The 17,315-nt window shown below is 43.1% G+C and overlaps 2 protein-coding genes across 2 annotated transcripts; both read right to left on the bottom strand.

Moving 5' to 3' along the window:
• Positions 1–1,059: 1,059 nt before the first annotated feature.
• On the bottom strand, positions 1,060–9,119 carry DDX47 (DEAD-box helicase 47). Its single transcript, XM_014892457.2, has 12 exons — positions 8,986–9,119; positions 8,302–8,395; positions 6,655–6,843; positions 5,911–5,982; positions 5,355–5,473; positions 4,773–4,844; positions 4,561–4,677; positions 4,267–4,413; positions 3,820–3,957; positions 2,406–2,476; positions 1,743–1,872; positions 1,060–1,652 (listed from the first exon to the last, which is right to left on the bottom strand). Exons 1-12 carry the CDS (start codon positions 9,073–9,075, stop codon positions 1,533–1,535), a joined length of 1,359 nt encoding a protein of 452 aa, XP_014747943.2. The 5' UTR covers positions 9,076–9,119; the 3' UTR covers positions 1,060–1,532.
• Positions 9,120–10,977: 1,858 nt separating this feature from the next.
• APOLD1 (apolipoprotein L domain containing 1) lies at positions 10,978–15,696 on the bottom strand. Its single transcript, XM_014892461.2, has 2 exons — positions 15,563–15,696; positions 10,978–13,398 (listed from the first exon to the last, which is right to left on the bottom strand). Exon 2 carries the CDS (start codon positions 13,391–13,393, stop codon positions 12,653–12,655), a length of 741 nt encoding a protein of 246 aa, XP_014747947.1. The 5' UTR covers positions 13,394–13,398; positions 15,563–15,696; the 3' UTR covers positions 10,978–12,652.
• Positions 15,697–17,315: the final 1,619 nt, after the last annotated feature.

The raw sequence follows: 17,315 nt of genomic DNA, 5'->3' as shown, positions 1-17,315 counted from the left end.
CCCCTCTGTGCTAAACTGAGGAAGACAAACACTCTTTCTGCTTTACACAAATTCTCTTTGCAGTGAACATACCCAAGATTTGTACACTCACTATCTGCCACTGACTCAAGACCATTTTAGAGCTATCAGACTTGAAGATATTTGGGAGATTTAAGTAAACTGCTACAACATAAATAAAGAGTGTGAACACTGGCACTCTTTTTGCTGCAAGGAGTATCTCAGTTCCTCATGAAAAAAACTGACCTAGGTTTTCTGGCATTTCTTTGCAAAATGTGCTGCCCCTAACAAAAGTGTAAAAGCATTCTGACTAGCATACACATGGATACTAGATTTATGCTGACTGTGAAATAACTGCTGTACTCATCTTGACTACTGCAATATCTTCTACTTTCCATTTAGATCTAAAAAGGACTATTTTGAACATTGTTTTTCATGTAGCACAAAATCCAATTTATGAATGGTTCCATTGAGCATTAAATTTTCATGTTTTCGATAAATTTACAAATGCAGGAGCTTCTCACTCTTCTCTGCCCACCAGTAGGAACATCCTGTGTGAAAATTTTTATTGTCATTGAGAACTAGCAGTAACCTTCTGGCTTTATATGAAGTACATTTACCTCATTCTTGCAAAAGTCTATTTATCTGGCATGGAAAACTGCCTAAAAGTAACAAAGTTCCCTGCCTAGGGAAACAGAGCTTTCCAGGATACCAGTTTTTCCGTACCTCCCAGCTTTTGAGTTGCTTTCCCACGTAAATACCCCCCTCTTGTGTTCACTTATAAGTACTACGAGAATCGGCCACAGAAACCCCACCCAAAACCCAGACCTAACGTCCTTGATGGCGTCAATCATTAGCAGATATTGGATTGAATTTCAGACAGTGAATAGTTTCATCCTGCTGAAACTCATTCTCTCTGTGCTGGACCGCTCTTCAGCTGACAAATCTAAGGTACTGATGTCACATCTGAATTGCCAGGATTGACCCAAGAAGAAAACTTTCTGGCAGAGCTGATGCACAAAGTGAACAGAACAGGTCAGTGACAAGACAAGAAAAAACAGCTTTAAAATTAAGCAAAATATATTTTGAGTTCTTAATGTAACACATTCCTTCACCAAGGCAAGGGCATCACAGCTGTGCTGTGAAAACTCAGTCACTTCTTTTTAACTTTTTTCTCTCTTTTGACAGATCTGACTCCAGATGCACTCAATGAGACTGGATAGTGGGACAGGCTGCAGCAGTGCAAAAGCTGCACTCACACTGCACTTCGTAGTGAATGAGCAGGGCCAGACCACAGCTGCTTCCAGGTCCAGAGGTGATGGTCTCTGATGGCGTCCCTGAAAGGAAATCTGGTACCATGGCACCAACATGTGTCAAGCTCAGTCTGTAGCTGGTAAAGAAGAAAAGTAGGTTTTTTCCACAGGGACTGCCAAATTTCATAAGTAGTTCTGAAAAAAAAATCCACTGGAGATGGCTTGGTAGACTGTTTTTGATAGCTCAGCCATAAAAATAAAAACGTCTGTTCAAATACCAGACTAGAAGGCTTTCCTTTTCTTCTTTTTCCCTCCTGCCACCTTATTCCTGACACCAATAGCCTCTTCTGTGTCATCATCATCATTCCGAGATCGTTTCTTCTCTCCCTGCTCCCGCAGCTCCTGCAATGCAATCAACAGATCAACCCAGAGTTCTTGCACCTGAAGAAACTCAGACTACAGCAAGGACAAGGTCAAAAAGCCAGCACCCACCATTCGAGCAAACCTCTGGGCCTCAGCCACACGCTCTGTCAGCATCATAACTTCTTCCTCTTGCATGGGGAATGCTGGCAGCTTCTTGCCAATCAGGTGTTCAATGCGCTGGAACAGCTCTACATCATACCTGAGCAAAGACAGGACACCAGCTTGAATCAGCCCTCCTGAGAGGGCCTCAGATGTCACCACTCAGTCTTCACCCCTTACCTCCAGCCCGCAGGTCCTGTTAGTTTGTGCTGATGGTCTCACAAGCAGCTCAACTGCATCCAAATGATGCCGTTTGGCATGGCTTCTCTGATTTATTCAGCTCATCTTTGCTCAAAAGTATTTGGCAAAGATTTTCTTTTTAGACAAATACTTCAGTGTTTTTTAAAACACCTCCACAGTCACTGAACCTATTTATATTTTTAAAAAATATATAAATATATTGCATAGTCCAGTTACAAACAGTTCTGTTCAATGAATACCTGCTTCTAGAATTTATCTAGACTTTCCTTCCTCCCCACCCTGGGCTTTGAATTCTCTCCCCTTTAACTAAATAAAACCAACTGGCACTTCAAAATGAAAAGTAGTATTTTATTCTCACCCAGGATAAGGTCAGATATTATCTGCTCTGAAACACAGCTGGAAAGAGTAAGTCTGTCAAATTTTATCACTTACTGTGTGACAAAGGTGATAGATTTGCCAGATCTCCCAGCTCGAGCTGTTCTCCCAACACGATGAATGTAATCCTGGAAAGAATTTTCTTGATAAGCAATAATAGATGTTCACCAAACACAGAACAGATCTTATAGCAGATCAGCCTATATATTTTCTCTTTAGGAAAGAACAAGAGAATATCAAGAACATAATGGCAGGATTAAATACTCAGGAAGGTGTGCAGTATCAGACTTTGAGAAGAATCATAAGTGGAGGCCTAACTTTGATTTTTAACATTTGAATTCTCTTTCTAAACAAGAAGACTAACTCCAATTATTCCAGGCTGCAGGACAAAAGTTGCAATACATGACCTTTGCCAAGACTTCACTCTCATTTCCTTGGAAAGCTAATATTCACAGTGACCCCATGCCTGCATTCTCAGTCTTGGGATCTAGTGCTCTGCATAGTGCATCTTTCAGAGAAACTCTCTGACAAGTAGATTTAAACTTGGTAAGCATGGTGAAAGAGAGGATGATTGAGAATAATTTAGAAGAGCCTGATCTATCGAGCATCTTTGGTCAATATGGTTCTAGGCTGTTTTCCATGTTTTATATTACATTATGGAAATTAAAATACTCCCTTCTCCATACAGGATTTACAGAAAGAGGATTGTAAGAAAGGATCTGTTCTATGGGTTAGATGAGAGAGAAGAGCACAAAGACCATAATAACACCATTCAAGTTGCTGCCCCCACTGTCTTTTTTCTTACTTTTGTGCTTTTACAAAAGGAGTATCTTCAAAAGACCTACCATGCTTTCTTCTGTTTGCAAGGCACAGTATCTTTAATCATTGTAAGCAACAATAGCAACTCCTGAAGTGCATGTTAATGATATGCTTTCTGGAACTAAGCTGGCAAACAGTCACATCCCTGAGATAATCCCATACTTTACATAAGACAGAGAGATGGTAACTTGTTTTTTTTTCCCTTTTGCTGCACTTTTGTGATATAAAGATGAAACATTCCTAAGGACACCTTTCTCAAACAAAAGCCTGTTGAATGTCATAATTCTTTTTTTTAAACACAGTTTAGAACGTGAAATCACAGGCATAGAGATGACTACACGAAACCAGTAATATGTTAAAACTGTTTTCAAAGCCCTTTAATGTAATAAGGCAAAACATACAGTCTGAGCAGAAATGCAAAGCATTCCTCACTTCCTCTCTTCAATTACAGGATCACTTCTACAACCCAGGCCATGAGACCATACAAACAGATACACCAACTCAATTGTGGAGGCTGAACTACACCTTTCAATGTACAGAATCAAGAATTAGGCTTCCCATCAGCATAAGTGAAGAAAAATGTCTCTGTTCCTTTGTCTACCTGCTCCCAGTCCAGACCAGAAGCTCTGAGCTGGCACACAGGCAGGCTTACCTTAGAGTGCGTAGGAATATCGAAGTTTATCACCACATCCACATGCGGGATGTCCAGACCTCTGCTTGCAACATCAGTAGCCAGCAGAATAGAACGTGCCTTTGCCTTGAACTTGTTTAGAGAACCCAAACGTTTATTCTGGAAAAAGGATAAAAAGGGAATGAGAGAATAATACTCATTCTAGTTTCTAATTAATATGCTCTTGTTAAAATACTGGCACAAAAGAACTGGGGGAGAAACTACTCAAAAATTTCACTTCTCTAATTTCTTTTTAAAATGTTATAGAATCAAAGGCAGCATTCACATTAGCTAAATTTCTGTGGATCAATCCAGTCCAGCTGTGAAATACTCCCCCTGCAAGGCAGGTGTGACTCAGTACTCAGGTGCAGCCCATTTCCCAAGCCCTAGGCCCCCTGCCTACTCAGTTCTGTGGGGTCATGCCCATACCTGACTCATCTGCCCATGGAGGGGAATGGCAGTGAACCCCAGGTTACGGAGCAGTAGAGCAGTCCTCTGAGTGTTGTTACATGTACTACAGAATATCATGAAAGAGTTACCAGCCAGTTCATTCAAGATATAAACCAGGTAGCTGTCCTGCAAAGAAACAGAAAGAGAGCTCAGAAAACCCCAAAGATAATCACATGTGCAACATTAAGTCTAGGACTCAGAAAATTACAAGATATTGGACAGATGTGGGAACAAGAAAAGACAATAAGAGAGAAGAAACAGAAGTGCCATTACCTTGAATTTGGAGGGAATAAAAATGTAGTACTGCTGTAGTTTTTCAACTGTCTGATACTTGGAAGAGACAGCACATTTAACAGGATTCTTCAGAGCAGCACGCTGGAGTTTTTGAACCTGGTAAGATCAATGAAATTTAGTTGGACAGAGATCTTGTTAGCCAAGAGGATAGCCTGATGGAAGAGAACTAAAACAGATTAGCCTGCTCCCACCTTCTTGGTCATGGTGGCAGAAAACAAGAATGTCTTCCTGTCTCGAGGAATCACTTTTAGTATCTTATCCACCTGTAAAAGAATAAGGAAATGGAAATACTAAATACTACAAGCAAGCAAGACACAAGCATTCCACAAATATAAAGATCATCCACATGAAGAGTAATGTATGTGTAAACAGTAGGAACAATTTTTTTCTCTTCCAGAGGGAAGGTGTAGGCTGATACCTTGTTGACAATTAGGCAGTGTGAACTCCAAAAGTTCAACAACAGTGCAAATATCAGGTAATGTTTCTGCAGGAATGTGTGTGTGAGTGTTTTCTACACTAACTACATTTTACATCAGGCATTCCAGAGACACCAGTGGATTTCAGAGACAAAGTGCCTCCTGCTGTTTTTGAAGCGCTCTGCAGAAATCTGCTGTGTTCTAATCCCAACACAGACTTTTGTGTAATTATTAGATCTTAGTTACAATTTACTACAAATTTCTACAGAACAGCTCAGTGTTTACTATGTGACTGTATGAAGTGATTTTAAAGGGACTCCTCTGGCGTTCCAAACTCGTCTTTTAGCAGATTCCTACCTCTGTCTCAAAATCCATGTTAAGAATTCGGTCAGCCTCATCCATCACCAGGAACTTCAGAGCTCGTAAGTTGAAGCCCTTTGTGTTCTCCAGATGATCAACTAGACGCCCAGGAGTTGCTATCAACAGCAACATGAGAGAAAATTCAGAATGAAAGCAAAAGAAAATATCCAAACAGGCAAAAGACTTGACCATTACAGAACTGGGATTCTTTGCCCAAGAAAAGAAAAGATTGCTTTGTGGGAATAACTCTTTCATAGGGTATCTTCAGAGAGTGTTTTGAAGAAAGACTGATGGAGTCTGACTCTCTGGAGAATGTCCTAAAAAGAAGTGACACAAAAAAGACTGTAGACAAGCTGTACTGTGAAGGATCGGACCAGCATTTTAAACACTTGAGGAGAATGAAAAAACAAACCAAATGCACTCTAGGTCTAGCAGGAACCAATCCAATACTCAGAGCTTGGGACAAAAAACAAATGAAGTATATACTCTCCTTTCTTTGGTTAGCTGCAGTTTGGTAATATTCATACTCCACATCCCCAGCATATCAACTTACCAATTATAACATGTGGTTTCTTGGCTAAGGCCAGAGATTGAGACATCGTGTCAATTCCACCAACAATAACCGCTGCACAACAAACAGAGTAGAGTGAATCCCTCAGTGTAGCACCAGCCCTCCCCTGGCACTGGAGTGTTTAGTCCTATTGCCCACCACTCACAGCAATTCTGTATAAATGAAAAGCTTATTTTTATGAGAATTTACTTTATTTTAGCATATCTGACTTTTCCAGGCTTCTTAAGCCATGCAATTAATTCCTTACAGGCCACAAGTATTTTATTTTCACAGCTGAAGAGGTACAGGCAGAATCTATTCCTTGCAGTTTAACTCAGCTGCAAAAATCTAGGAATTCTAAAGATACTCAAAGATTTTTTTGACAGATTATCTAAAGAATCAATACAGGCAGTCTGAAACGAAGATTAAACTACATCACACCATAGCAGGGAGCTCTATGCAATTTCACTGGACACAAATCCACCACTGAGAACATTCTCTTCTACTTCCACCCTTAACTATTTACACATAAAATGCAGAAGAGCTGTAGACCATGCCATCAGGAAAGGCCATACAAGTCTTTTTTTTTTGCAAACCTGTTACCAGATCTCTGTCTTTCAGCAGCATAAGCTTTTCTCACATTTTGTTCAACCCCTCATACAAATCCTCTATTTTTAGCTTTGCAATCTCAAGCTGACAAAATGGTCTTCAGAAAAACTGGTCCAATACCATAAAAGAGCTACTTACTGCTTTGAACTCCAATGGAGGATCCAAGAGCTTCAAACTGCTCTGAGATTTGAAAGGCCAGCTCCCTTGTTGGTGTGAGGACAAGAGCAAACAATCGCTGAGGTGTTTCCAGCAGTGCTTGAAGAATTGGCAAAGCAAAGGCTCCTGTTTTTCCAGAGCCAGTTTCTGCCAGTCCAATGACGTCTCTGCCTGCCAGAAGGAGCAAGGGGGCAAAAAACTATTATACATTCAGATCAGAGAAAGAAGAGTTTAAAGCACTGTGCAACAAAACACAAGAATTCTCTTAGGACAGAAAAAGAGGCAGACATACAGAAGGAAAAAAACAAACAAACAAACAAAAAAACAAAGGTCCAAACTAAAGAATTTCAGAATCTCTCTGAAGCATTTTTAGACTGTGATTTTATTTGTACAAGGATTACAGTCTCAATAGTCAATTTTCTAGTTACATTTCTGTTAATATACAGGATTACATGCAAACCTTAGGTTCAAAATAAGTTTTACTTTATTATGTCTCAAATCTGACATCAGTTTACAGCTTAATGACTCTATCTTACTATTCCAGTTCAAATGTTGTCTGTTTACTGGCTTATAAGGAAACAGACCACGGTGTTTGAGACTTCAGTCACACAAACTACAGGACAACAGCACTACCAAACTCACATTTCACAAGCCATTGATTAACAGAGTAATCGAAAGCAGTTTGCAGTACTAAGGGTAGGACAGAAAGTCTTTTGCCCCAAAACAATGCAGGCAACAAGGTGGAATTCATCAAGAGAATCCATTATGACCTCCTAAGCTCATACAGCTGAGAAGAACATGCTGTCAACAGACTTTAAACTGGAAACAATTTCTCAGGAATGCAGTCTTACCTTTGTGTTTTGTTTTTTTCTTTCCCCAAGAGAATCTTATATGGGTAGTAAAAGAGTCTGACAGTTAAGTGCTAGGACAGAGCAGATACTGAGTTTCCCATTCTGTCACTATGTTGCTCCTCTCCTCCTTGAGAGTGTTTTGGGGGGGTTTTATTTAAAAAAAAATAAAATTTCTAGAGACAGAAAGGTCTGCAGAATTCAGTAATTTTTCTTTTGTAATTCCAGAATGCTTACAGAAAGTCATTGTGGTTTGGTTATTACTCACTTTGGAAATCTAATTTCGAAGAGTTGCCTGCTCACAACAAAGCAAATTATACACACTATGGAATCAGTCAAGGCATCTTCACTTTCAGCCACACACACACACACTCTGTAGGTCTCTATCAGAAGCAGCACAGTCCAAAACCTATTGGAAGCTTCCAGTGTACCCCCAAGTATTTCAAGAACAAAACGATCAATGCAGACTAGCAATTCAAATGATTAATAAAAATTCAATTTAACATGGAGAGTCAGAACTACACAACAGGCGTGAACACTCAAGGAACAGTGTTTGTACCCATTTGAAAGTTTGTGACTGCAGGCAATGTTATAGCATAAACTAGTATTCCAAGCTCCACCAGGGAAGGACACAGAATGAATATGAAAATTACTTCTGGGCAGAGATCCTCAACAATTAATAAGCTGGGACACACTCATCCCTGATCCTTCTCACTCAGCAAAATTCATTTACATAGAGCTCCTGGAGCAGTCCCCAGTTCAGGATAAGTACACTGCTCACCTTGGAGAGCCACTGGAATAGCCTCAATTTGGATCTTCGTTGGCACCTTCCATCCCAACTGGTCACAAGCTTCACACAGGACATCTGTCACTCCCTGGACATTAGCGACAAGAGAAAAGGGAAACAGACATCACTAAAAAGATCTAAATTAAATACATGCTGCAACGGAGCCAACTTGTCTCTAACAGAGACAAATCCCACCAGGCTCCCAGGGCAAATTCTCTGAAAGGGCCGGCTGCTTACAGTGATCCCCACTTTTATCAGGAACTTCACCGGATTTGTTAAAAATCTGTTAGAGATGACTGACACAGGAAGAATATGGTCAGTTTTACCCTAGTTTACACAAGGAACTTCCCTCCCCACTCACAGCTATCTCTTCACCTCAGGGGTAACCCATGACCATAGAAAACAAAAAACACCATGTCAAGTTAAGACAACTTGAAGATAGCGGGGGCCGGCTGCGGAGCGGTGATGGGAGCAGCAATGCCAACCGCAGCGGGGCAGCGGCCGAGCGCCCGCCACTTCTGCCCGGGCACGGCACCGCTGCCCGCGGAGCGCCGCACGTGTCTTGCCGCGGGCACACGGGCCGGCCGGCACCTCCCCCGGCCTCATCCGCGCAGAACGCTGCTCCTCGGGACAGGGCAGCCGGCACCGCAGGCAGAAGCGGCTCCGGTCCAGCCTCACCAAGTCCTTGAAGCTCCGCGGCTCCTCCGCCGCCGGCTCCTGCTCCTGCTCCGGCTCTGCCGCGGACACTTCCTCCTCTCCTGCCGCCATCTTGGCCCGTCCTCTCCCGGTACAGCGCAGAGCATTCTGGGAGCTGTAGTCCTCCTCGGGGCGCGACGGGATTTGTAGTTCCGGAGAAAGAGGCGAACGGGGCGGGTTTGTTTTCCCTCGATTCCAAGAGGTGCCCAGGGAAGGGAGGGTTGTGGATTTCCAGCCGCCTGTCTTGGGACGAGGGCACCCTGAACTGGCTGCGGGAAATCCTGCCAGCCTGCCCGCCCGGCGCTAATCCCGAGCGGCCAAGCCTCAGGCCTGCAGCCCAGCGCTGCACGACTCAGGCCGTGCTTGATGTTGCTCCACTTCTTACCTTCTACAGCTGCGAAAGAACAAGTAAAATGAGCTGGCCAGGCACTAAAAGACAAGAATATGTATAAATTTGCATCCATAATGCATATAAAGAACAAATTAAGTGCCTGGGATGTGTTGATATGAAACATTTTGATGCACTAGTGATGGGAAGAGGGTAAAGAGCTGTCATTGTCCCATGTTGTTTTCCTGTTTATGATAATTGCTAGTAGGAATTTTTAAAGTGCCAGAAATACAAAATAAATTGAATTCAACTCCAATCATGAAATGAGAGAGTACAGGATGATAATAGATGCAAACACTCTCCCAGCTCTCTTGATTGCTGCTGTTGTGACTTAGGCCTGCAAGTGCTTGAAGAGAGATGAAAATGGATATGCATTTAGTGACCATCCAGGGAGCTCAGCATCAAAATATCTCCATGATGGAAGCTTCCGAGTCATTGGTTTCCATCTGGTTCTGGTCTGGGTGTAACATCTCTGATCTGTAGTTCTGATGCTGATTGCAGCAGGGCAACCTTGCAGCAAGGTGAGGTTCCTTTGTTTTAGGGAAAAGAAAGCTAACATATACAGGATGCTAGGGTTAGATGTTTGAGCTTCAAAAGGACAGCAGGGTTGGCTCCAGAAAGAAACTCATGGCTGCATTTCTGAGCAGACTTCCCTCTGTCTGGGAAAGCTGTCTGGGTGTGGTCTTAGTGGAAATGCTGATATACTTCAGCATCTGTCCCTGGATTCCAAGTGTGGCATTTCCTCTGCTCCCAGAACAATGAGGAAAGTGAGAGAAAATATGAACGAACCCTCTGCGTGACAGGGAAAGAAGAGGAAACCTGGAACAATTCATGGGCAGGAGTAAAAATGAAACTGCTGCATCCCACTGTGTTCAGGGGCAATGACAAATTAAAACAAACAAAACCCCCGAAACCACCCTGTATGGATGCTCATTGTTACCATATGTTTCAAAAATTACAGTGGTCTGAGCCATCAGTTTGCTGTATATCATTAGTGCTAAAGGTTAAGCCTAGCCAGCACGTAGACATGAACCCCTGTAAGGGTCACTGGGATGCCAGGAAATGGGGTCAGGGATGTGACAGGAAGTCACTGCTTGTGATTCTTTATTGAACTCCTTACCCATAAATATGATGCTGTTTTAGTGGGGAGTAGGGTGGAGCAATTCTATTCTGGTGAGATTCCAGTTTGTGTAATTCCCTATTGTCAATAGATGTATTTGAATGGAAGTTTTCTCCTGTCCTAAACTGCTGTTGGGAGCATTCAAGCAGGATAAAATAAATATAGAGCTTCTAAGTAGTAATTCCTTTCTTTGCGCTTTTCAGCACAGCACACTGCAGATTATAGTGGATTTAGAAATTATCACTCCAGGGCTTTTAAACTTGGCTTTTAAACAAATATTCTCCTAGCTCTACTGCATGATGTTACAGCTCAGTCTTCCTTAGCAGGGTCAGGGTGACAGCATCCCCGGCAGATGAATAGTGCAGATATAATGTCAGTTATTTCATAAGGGGTGCATAATGAGACGAGATGGACAATGTGGACAGCACATCACCTCCAGGTGTGCAGAGAGACACTGACACAAAAGTGCTTCATATCCATTTATTTGAATCAGCAGCATATTTGTTCATTTCCGGCAAACAGGCATGGGTTTCAAAAGCATTTCAGTCCCACTCTGGGGAACCAGAGTTTTGTTTCTTCCTACAACATATTAAAATAAATGTTGATTTAATGAAGAGACTAAAAGGACAAGGATTCAAGCTTTGTGACATGGACTGTTGTCCTCCCTAAAAACTTAGTCAGTGTTACAGAATTACAGAGTATGCTTTTCTGATCATTTGGATTTGTGCCTGTGCAGGGAAGTTTCCCTTATCCACTGGGGCATGCTTGTGGAGGGAGTTACCTCTGCATTAACTCTTATAGTTGCCTCAAGCTAGTTTCAGGGTCTCTTCCTTGTACCTCTTTCAGGTACTGACATGATCCCCATCATCACCATACTTGGGCACTTCTGAGTGGGATGATCCCAGAAACATCCTTGTGAGGTAGGAAAGTGCTACTATCCCCATTTTTAGACAGGGAACTGAGGTACTGATGGCTCAAAATCATAAAGGACATATTTAGCAGAACAGTCACTTGAAACAGGGTCCCAGTCCTTGCTCCTGCTTTGTAGGGGCTCTGCCACTGAATCATCCTACTCTTCTCCACCCCTCCTGAATATTAGTACCCCCATATATTTCATTAATATGAAGCCTTTCCTGGGAAGCATTGCTAGGAGCACATGTAACTTTCCATGAGTGTTGCCTTCCTCCTCAGAGATGATCCACTGTGGGTCTCACAGGCTACTTGACTGCATGGAGAGTGGAACCTCCACCTCTCAGGTGTGCTCCCATCACAGCAGGGCTCCAGCTCACACCAGTAACACCAACCTACGCTTCCCTTCTGGCTGCAGGAGATACAACTGCTTCCTTCCACCAATGCCCTGAGGCAGACTCTGGTCCCAGGGTCACTCTTCTTCTCTCTGTTTTGGCTCCCAAGATCTATTGTCACTGTTTGACTGTGTTTCACCTGTTTTATAACTATCAGCATTCAGGTCATGCTTTCCTTTTCCTACAGGGATTTGCCCTCCCTCACAGAAAAATAACAGGTAACTTGCTCTCACATGCTACAGACTTGCTTTTACTCTAAAAAACAACAGCTTTCCTTTGGAACAGAGGCCTCCTTTAAAAAAAATATATATATACACTCTTAAATACAATATCATAACCTTAAACTCATTCTATGTAAATAAATAGAATATAAGCATCACAGTTCTCAGTCTGGAGAGGTTTCTTCAAAAGGGATAAATTGGCCCTGCTATTTCACCCTGGGATGGTGAACTATCCATATAGTCTGTCATATCTGGAGCTGCTTCTTTCTACAGCCTTTCCAGATGTACCTTGGTAATGGGATTGTACTCTACTGGAAATTGGCAGCTGCTGGCTTTTTTAGGGTACTCCAGCCCTTGTACCACATGCAGATGCATAAGTTGTTTACAAACCAGATTCAGTCGGCATCAGGTATTTCATTCACCTCCTGACCAACTTCTTTTGCCTGCCTTGGGGAAGCAGACCAGTGGAGATGGCTGGGCAAACAGGGCTCTGCAGAACATCTGCCTCATGACTTCAGCACCCTGAACTGTGAAACAACAGGCAGCAGTGCTAATGGTCTCAGTTAATAATGGAATGTCTCCAAACCCAGTTTTAATATAACACTGAAGCACTGTTTCAGCTGGACGGTCTCAGGATCTCGGCAGTGTTTTTAGCACCCAGGCTGAGTCTCCTCCTACACGGGGAAAGCTCTGTTCTGGACTCAAGAAGATCACAGACTTCATCCATTGCCCTGGTGCAGGTCTCAAGGTTGTCAGCCAGCTTCTGGATTTTGGCCTTCAGCACGGCCTGGCTTACTTTGGTGACCTCCTTTGTGTATTCTGGCACGAGGAAGCTGTGGGAGCCGCAGAAGACCATGAAGCAGACGGAGTTGTAGAGCGAGATGGATGCCCTCTTCTCTGACTGGCGCAGTGCAGGGTCACCCGGGCCCTGCCCCCTGCGAAGGAACTCCAGGCAGCCGAGTATTTCCCTCATCTGTTTCCTACAAGTCATTGCGATTTCCTGCACCTTCCTCACCTCCCGGGAATTGCAGAGCACTAAGGAGAGGTCAGAAGTGATGCTGACAGCCCCGCCAGCCGTGGCCAGGCCCAGACCCACAGCCGAGGCCAGGAGGGAGGCTCCCAGCGTTGCCGGGCTCAGGGACAGCCCCAGGATGGCTGTGACCGCTCCTGCAGCCGTCAGGGTGCTCCCGCTGACGTTGGCAATCAGGGACCTTGTGCGGAGCTTGTTGAGTTTACGAGCTGCCTTGTGAAGGTGAGCGATTTGACCACGCAGCCTCCGTCTCTGATCCAGCAGGGCTGCGTGGAAGTGGTGTGTGGGGTCTGGTGTTGGCAGAAGGGCAGCATTGTTCCTCTCCATGGCTTCTGTCCAGGAAAAGAAAAGTCTGGGTTAGGATTTATGTCAAAAAAACCCCATGAGACATGCTTATCCTGGACCACCATTTCAGGGATGGCATCCAGCCAAATTTTTGTTGCTTCACCCAGCTACAAGAAAGGTTTTCCGCCTGCACACTCACGTAAACACACATACCCATATGAATGTGTACATTTAATTACGAATTTCATTGTAACTTTCAGACAGAGAAAGGTTAAAATGTTTTTCTTAATCCCTGCAAAGACTAAAATGTCCTAAGGACTACGGTCAGAGATGCTGTTATCATTATCTCTGTGAAGACACAAAATGTCTTCAAACTCTGGGGACAGAAATTCCCCTGAGATAAGGTGACTCAGTGCTCAGAAGAGTAATGCTGCCAGAACTAATCTATTGTCCTCCTGATGGGATTCAGAGGATTTGCAATATAGAAGAAAGATCAGACTCCAAGGAGTCTTTTCCTTGGAGAAAAAGCCCTTTCTCTTCCACAAGAAAGGTCAGACTCCAAGGAGGTGAATACCACCATCCTAGGTTTTTGTTTAGGGGTGATTTCCTATTAAAGGAGGACAGAGGGAAGCTGCTGAATGGAGTCTATGTCTGGATTTTCCATAGGAGGTGAGGAGCTTATTAATGCCTTGGATGGGTATTGTGAACATCCTTCCTTTCTTTAAGCTTCAGCAACTCAAGGCCCTGCAGCATTTTTTTTTTTTTTCCTTATTGTAACCCGGTGTCAGTATATGAACAAAGATGGGAACTATTGTTCTGTGGTGCTTAGTCCAACCTGTATTCATAAATACCCAGTTATAGTGGCAGGGAGGCTATGAGCCTTGTTTAAAAGAGTCATGAAGAGCATATCAGAAAAGCAGGCCCATTTTTAGTGTGCACTCTCTTGTGGATGGGGCAACAAGGGAAATACAGAGGTCTGTGAATAGAAAAGGCTTGAAAACAGCTGGCTCTAGAAAACCTCTCCTGGCAAGATAGCAGGAGAGCCTTCACTTCTAGAAGATGAATCTTCAGTGTTTCTGTGCTAGACAATCTCTGTTTGCTGTCTCTGCCACAAGGGCAGAAAGAAATGTTCCAATAAACATCTTCAGGTTGCTCTAGGGCTGCAAAATGCTTTACAAAGGAAGCCTTTACCCTGCTTACAGGGAACCTGAGGCAGCAGAGTCAAGAGGATTGATGTAGCTGATTGTCTGGTGGAAGCAGAGTTTCTGTGCTTCCCAACACTGCACTGTGCACCAGCTATGCTGCCTCTGCACCTAGCAAGGTCCAGCCATAGAGCTGAGAAGCTGTTTGGAGCCCATAGTGCCCTCGCAGCCAAAAGGAGTCTCTGTAGCAGAAAGACCCTGTCACTAAGCCAACTGAGCAAAACCATTCACTGCTGCACCTTTTCACTTCTAAATCTTCTGTACTGTGGGAACTGAAGGTGTCTGGTCCCTTATAAAGTTAACTATGTAGTCAGGATTCTTGGGGCTTCATTCAGCAGAATCCTCAGGTTTCAGAAGGAGAAAACTTTGTACCATAAATAGCCTTTCCATCTGGAAGTGTATTCATAAATAATTCTCACTGCAGTCTTTCCCCCTTCTGCTAGCTTGTCCTTATCCATCTCACACAGGTCCTTTAAGACACCCCCCATGCCCTTCAGAAAATGCCCCTAGTCTCTCTTGGTGTCATTGGGTCATTTTAATCACTTAGTACATTGTGCTTCTCGCAACTGGAGGCTGTGTCCTATTATTTTTACACTATAATTAGAAATAAAGCTGGAAGCACAAGGACTAACACTAACCAGCATTAAATGAACAATGAGCATATCATCAATAACTTAACAACAGATCAATATGATGATCATTAAATGTGTCAATTCCTATAGCCTTTTAACACTTTATTCTGAAGATTTAGTTGTTGAAAACTGTCTCAGGTAGTAACAGCGACTATCTCACTGAATTATTAGAAAAATCATTCAATATATAGCACTGGCCATGTAGTGATGCAAATCTTTTGATATTGATTAATGCCAGCACAAAGGAAAAGAAATTCAACTCCTGCTCTTAGAGAAAATTTTCCCCAACAATAAAGGTATACATTAGTCCAAAATCTGCAAACATTTTCCTAGTAGAGTACTTAGAGACACTCCAAAAATTACTGGTTCAAACTTACCTTCAGTTTCCAGCTACCCTCCCAGAAGACAAATTTTGATCTGTTTCTGGAGGAGACCAATTTATAGCTCCTGCGGACCAATTGCTGCAATGGGAATGCTTTGCCTCATACTGGGAGTTTGCCATTTCCTGTTCTCTCTTGTGCAGAAGGATGTGACACACTGGAAAGTGACCTGTGGGACAGTGAGCACACATCATGTTCAGGAAACGATCCCTGCGAATGAACATTGTGTGTTCGCTTTTCCTGAAGTGTAGGGTGAAAAAAAAAGTTTAAAAATCGCAGCCTATTCCTGGCTCTGAGGTAGTGCAGACATTCCCTGCAGGGAACAGTTGCTTTTCCTTTCCCTGAAATAGCAACTGACTTTACTCTGTGCTGGAGCCACCAACTGCTTGATGACTTAAGTTTCCCTCCACTACACATCTAGAGCCAGGGGAGCTATCGACCAGCCGACTACTCCATTCAAGGCTAGTGCATTTTTTAAAATCCCAGCTCTTTGGGAAAATCCATAAAAGGGAAGCAGTCCCACAGCAAGATCATTGCTGTGAATTCCCATCCCTTCTCCTTCCTAGTACATAAAAGCATGCTGCAAAAGGAGTGATCACCCTGTGGTCTTACTGTTTCTTAACCATAGGCACCACAGTGCTTGAGAAACAGCCCTCTTGTTTTCCTGAAGTACCTGCCCAGCAATCAATAAGAAAGAATTATTTGGATCAGAAAGAAAGGATCATTTGAATCTCCTGTTTTGCTGCCTGCTATTGTCTGGCAGTTGTGCCATATAGAGGTGGCCAGAGGGAAGAAGTGCTGAAGGTGTTGGGGAGGAACACCCTAAGTGCCATTCCTGGTGCTGCCTTCCATGCTGAACCAGGGCTGGTTTTAATCAAAGAAAGATTCTTTCGATGGGATCAGGAAAAATAACTTTTTTGATGGCTCTCAGTGGTAGTCCGAAGTGTCTTTATGGGCCACAGAGCCTGTGGTCCTGGGAACATTTATTTTGAGTAGCTGTGCTTGAAGATGGGGCATCTACTTTCTTGTTTGGTGGATTCTTACTCTTCAGGACTATTTGTTGACAGGGAAGCTCTGATTTTGCCCCTGACCCATCTAATCTGAAAGCTGTCTAGCTGCCACTGAGTGGTGAGGCTTTTGTGTTGAATCTGTGGGATGTCTAGCCACAAAATTGCTGGAGCTGACCTTAAAAAGGGCCAAGACTGAGAAGCAGCAGGCAGGGAGAGGAGAAAGCTAGGATTATTCATTTCAATGGAAACTTAGCTTTCAGTTATGTTCAAATAGGTGTGAAATAATATGTCAGATGTTTTTTCAGGGATGGACCTATGGGAGATGAAACATAATGAAAAAATAAATAGCATGGAAGAGTTATTTCAACCTGTCACAGACATGGAAAGAGAAAACACAATTTCGAAGATGCCTAAATATTCAGTCCTGCTCTGTTACAATTTGTACATACTGCACATTAACAGGAAGGTGAGCTTTGACACTGAAGGAAACTGCACTTTGGCCCTTCCCTTTGTTTTAGCAAGCATATGCTTGAATTGGAGCCCATCTGCCTTGGCAAGGGCTTGCAGTTGATAGAGGGTTCTTTTCTCACACTCCCAAATAGAATAGGGCACTATTTTTTCCATGTAACTGCATCTGTGTTAGAATTTGTGCCTGCAGATATGTCCTTGTTAGGACAGCGAGTTTTGGTAAAAGTGAAATAAAAAAGAAAAGGAAAAAAAGAGTCTAGAATGAGCCTCAA

The sequence above is a fragment of the Sturnus vulgaris genome, chromosome 5 (genome assembly GCF_052056855.1).
Source record: "Sturnus vulgaris isolate bStuVul1 chromosome 5, bStuVul1.hap1, whole genome shotgun sequence".
Classification (NCBI taxonomy): domain Eukaryota; kingdom Metazoa; phylum Chordata; class Aves; order Passeriformes; family Sturnidae; genus Sturnus; species Sturnus vulgaris.
This window is presented reverse-complemented; position numbering and strand designations above follow the sequence as displayed.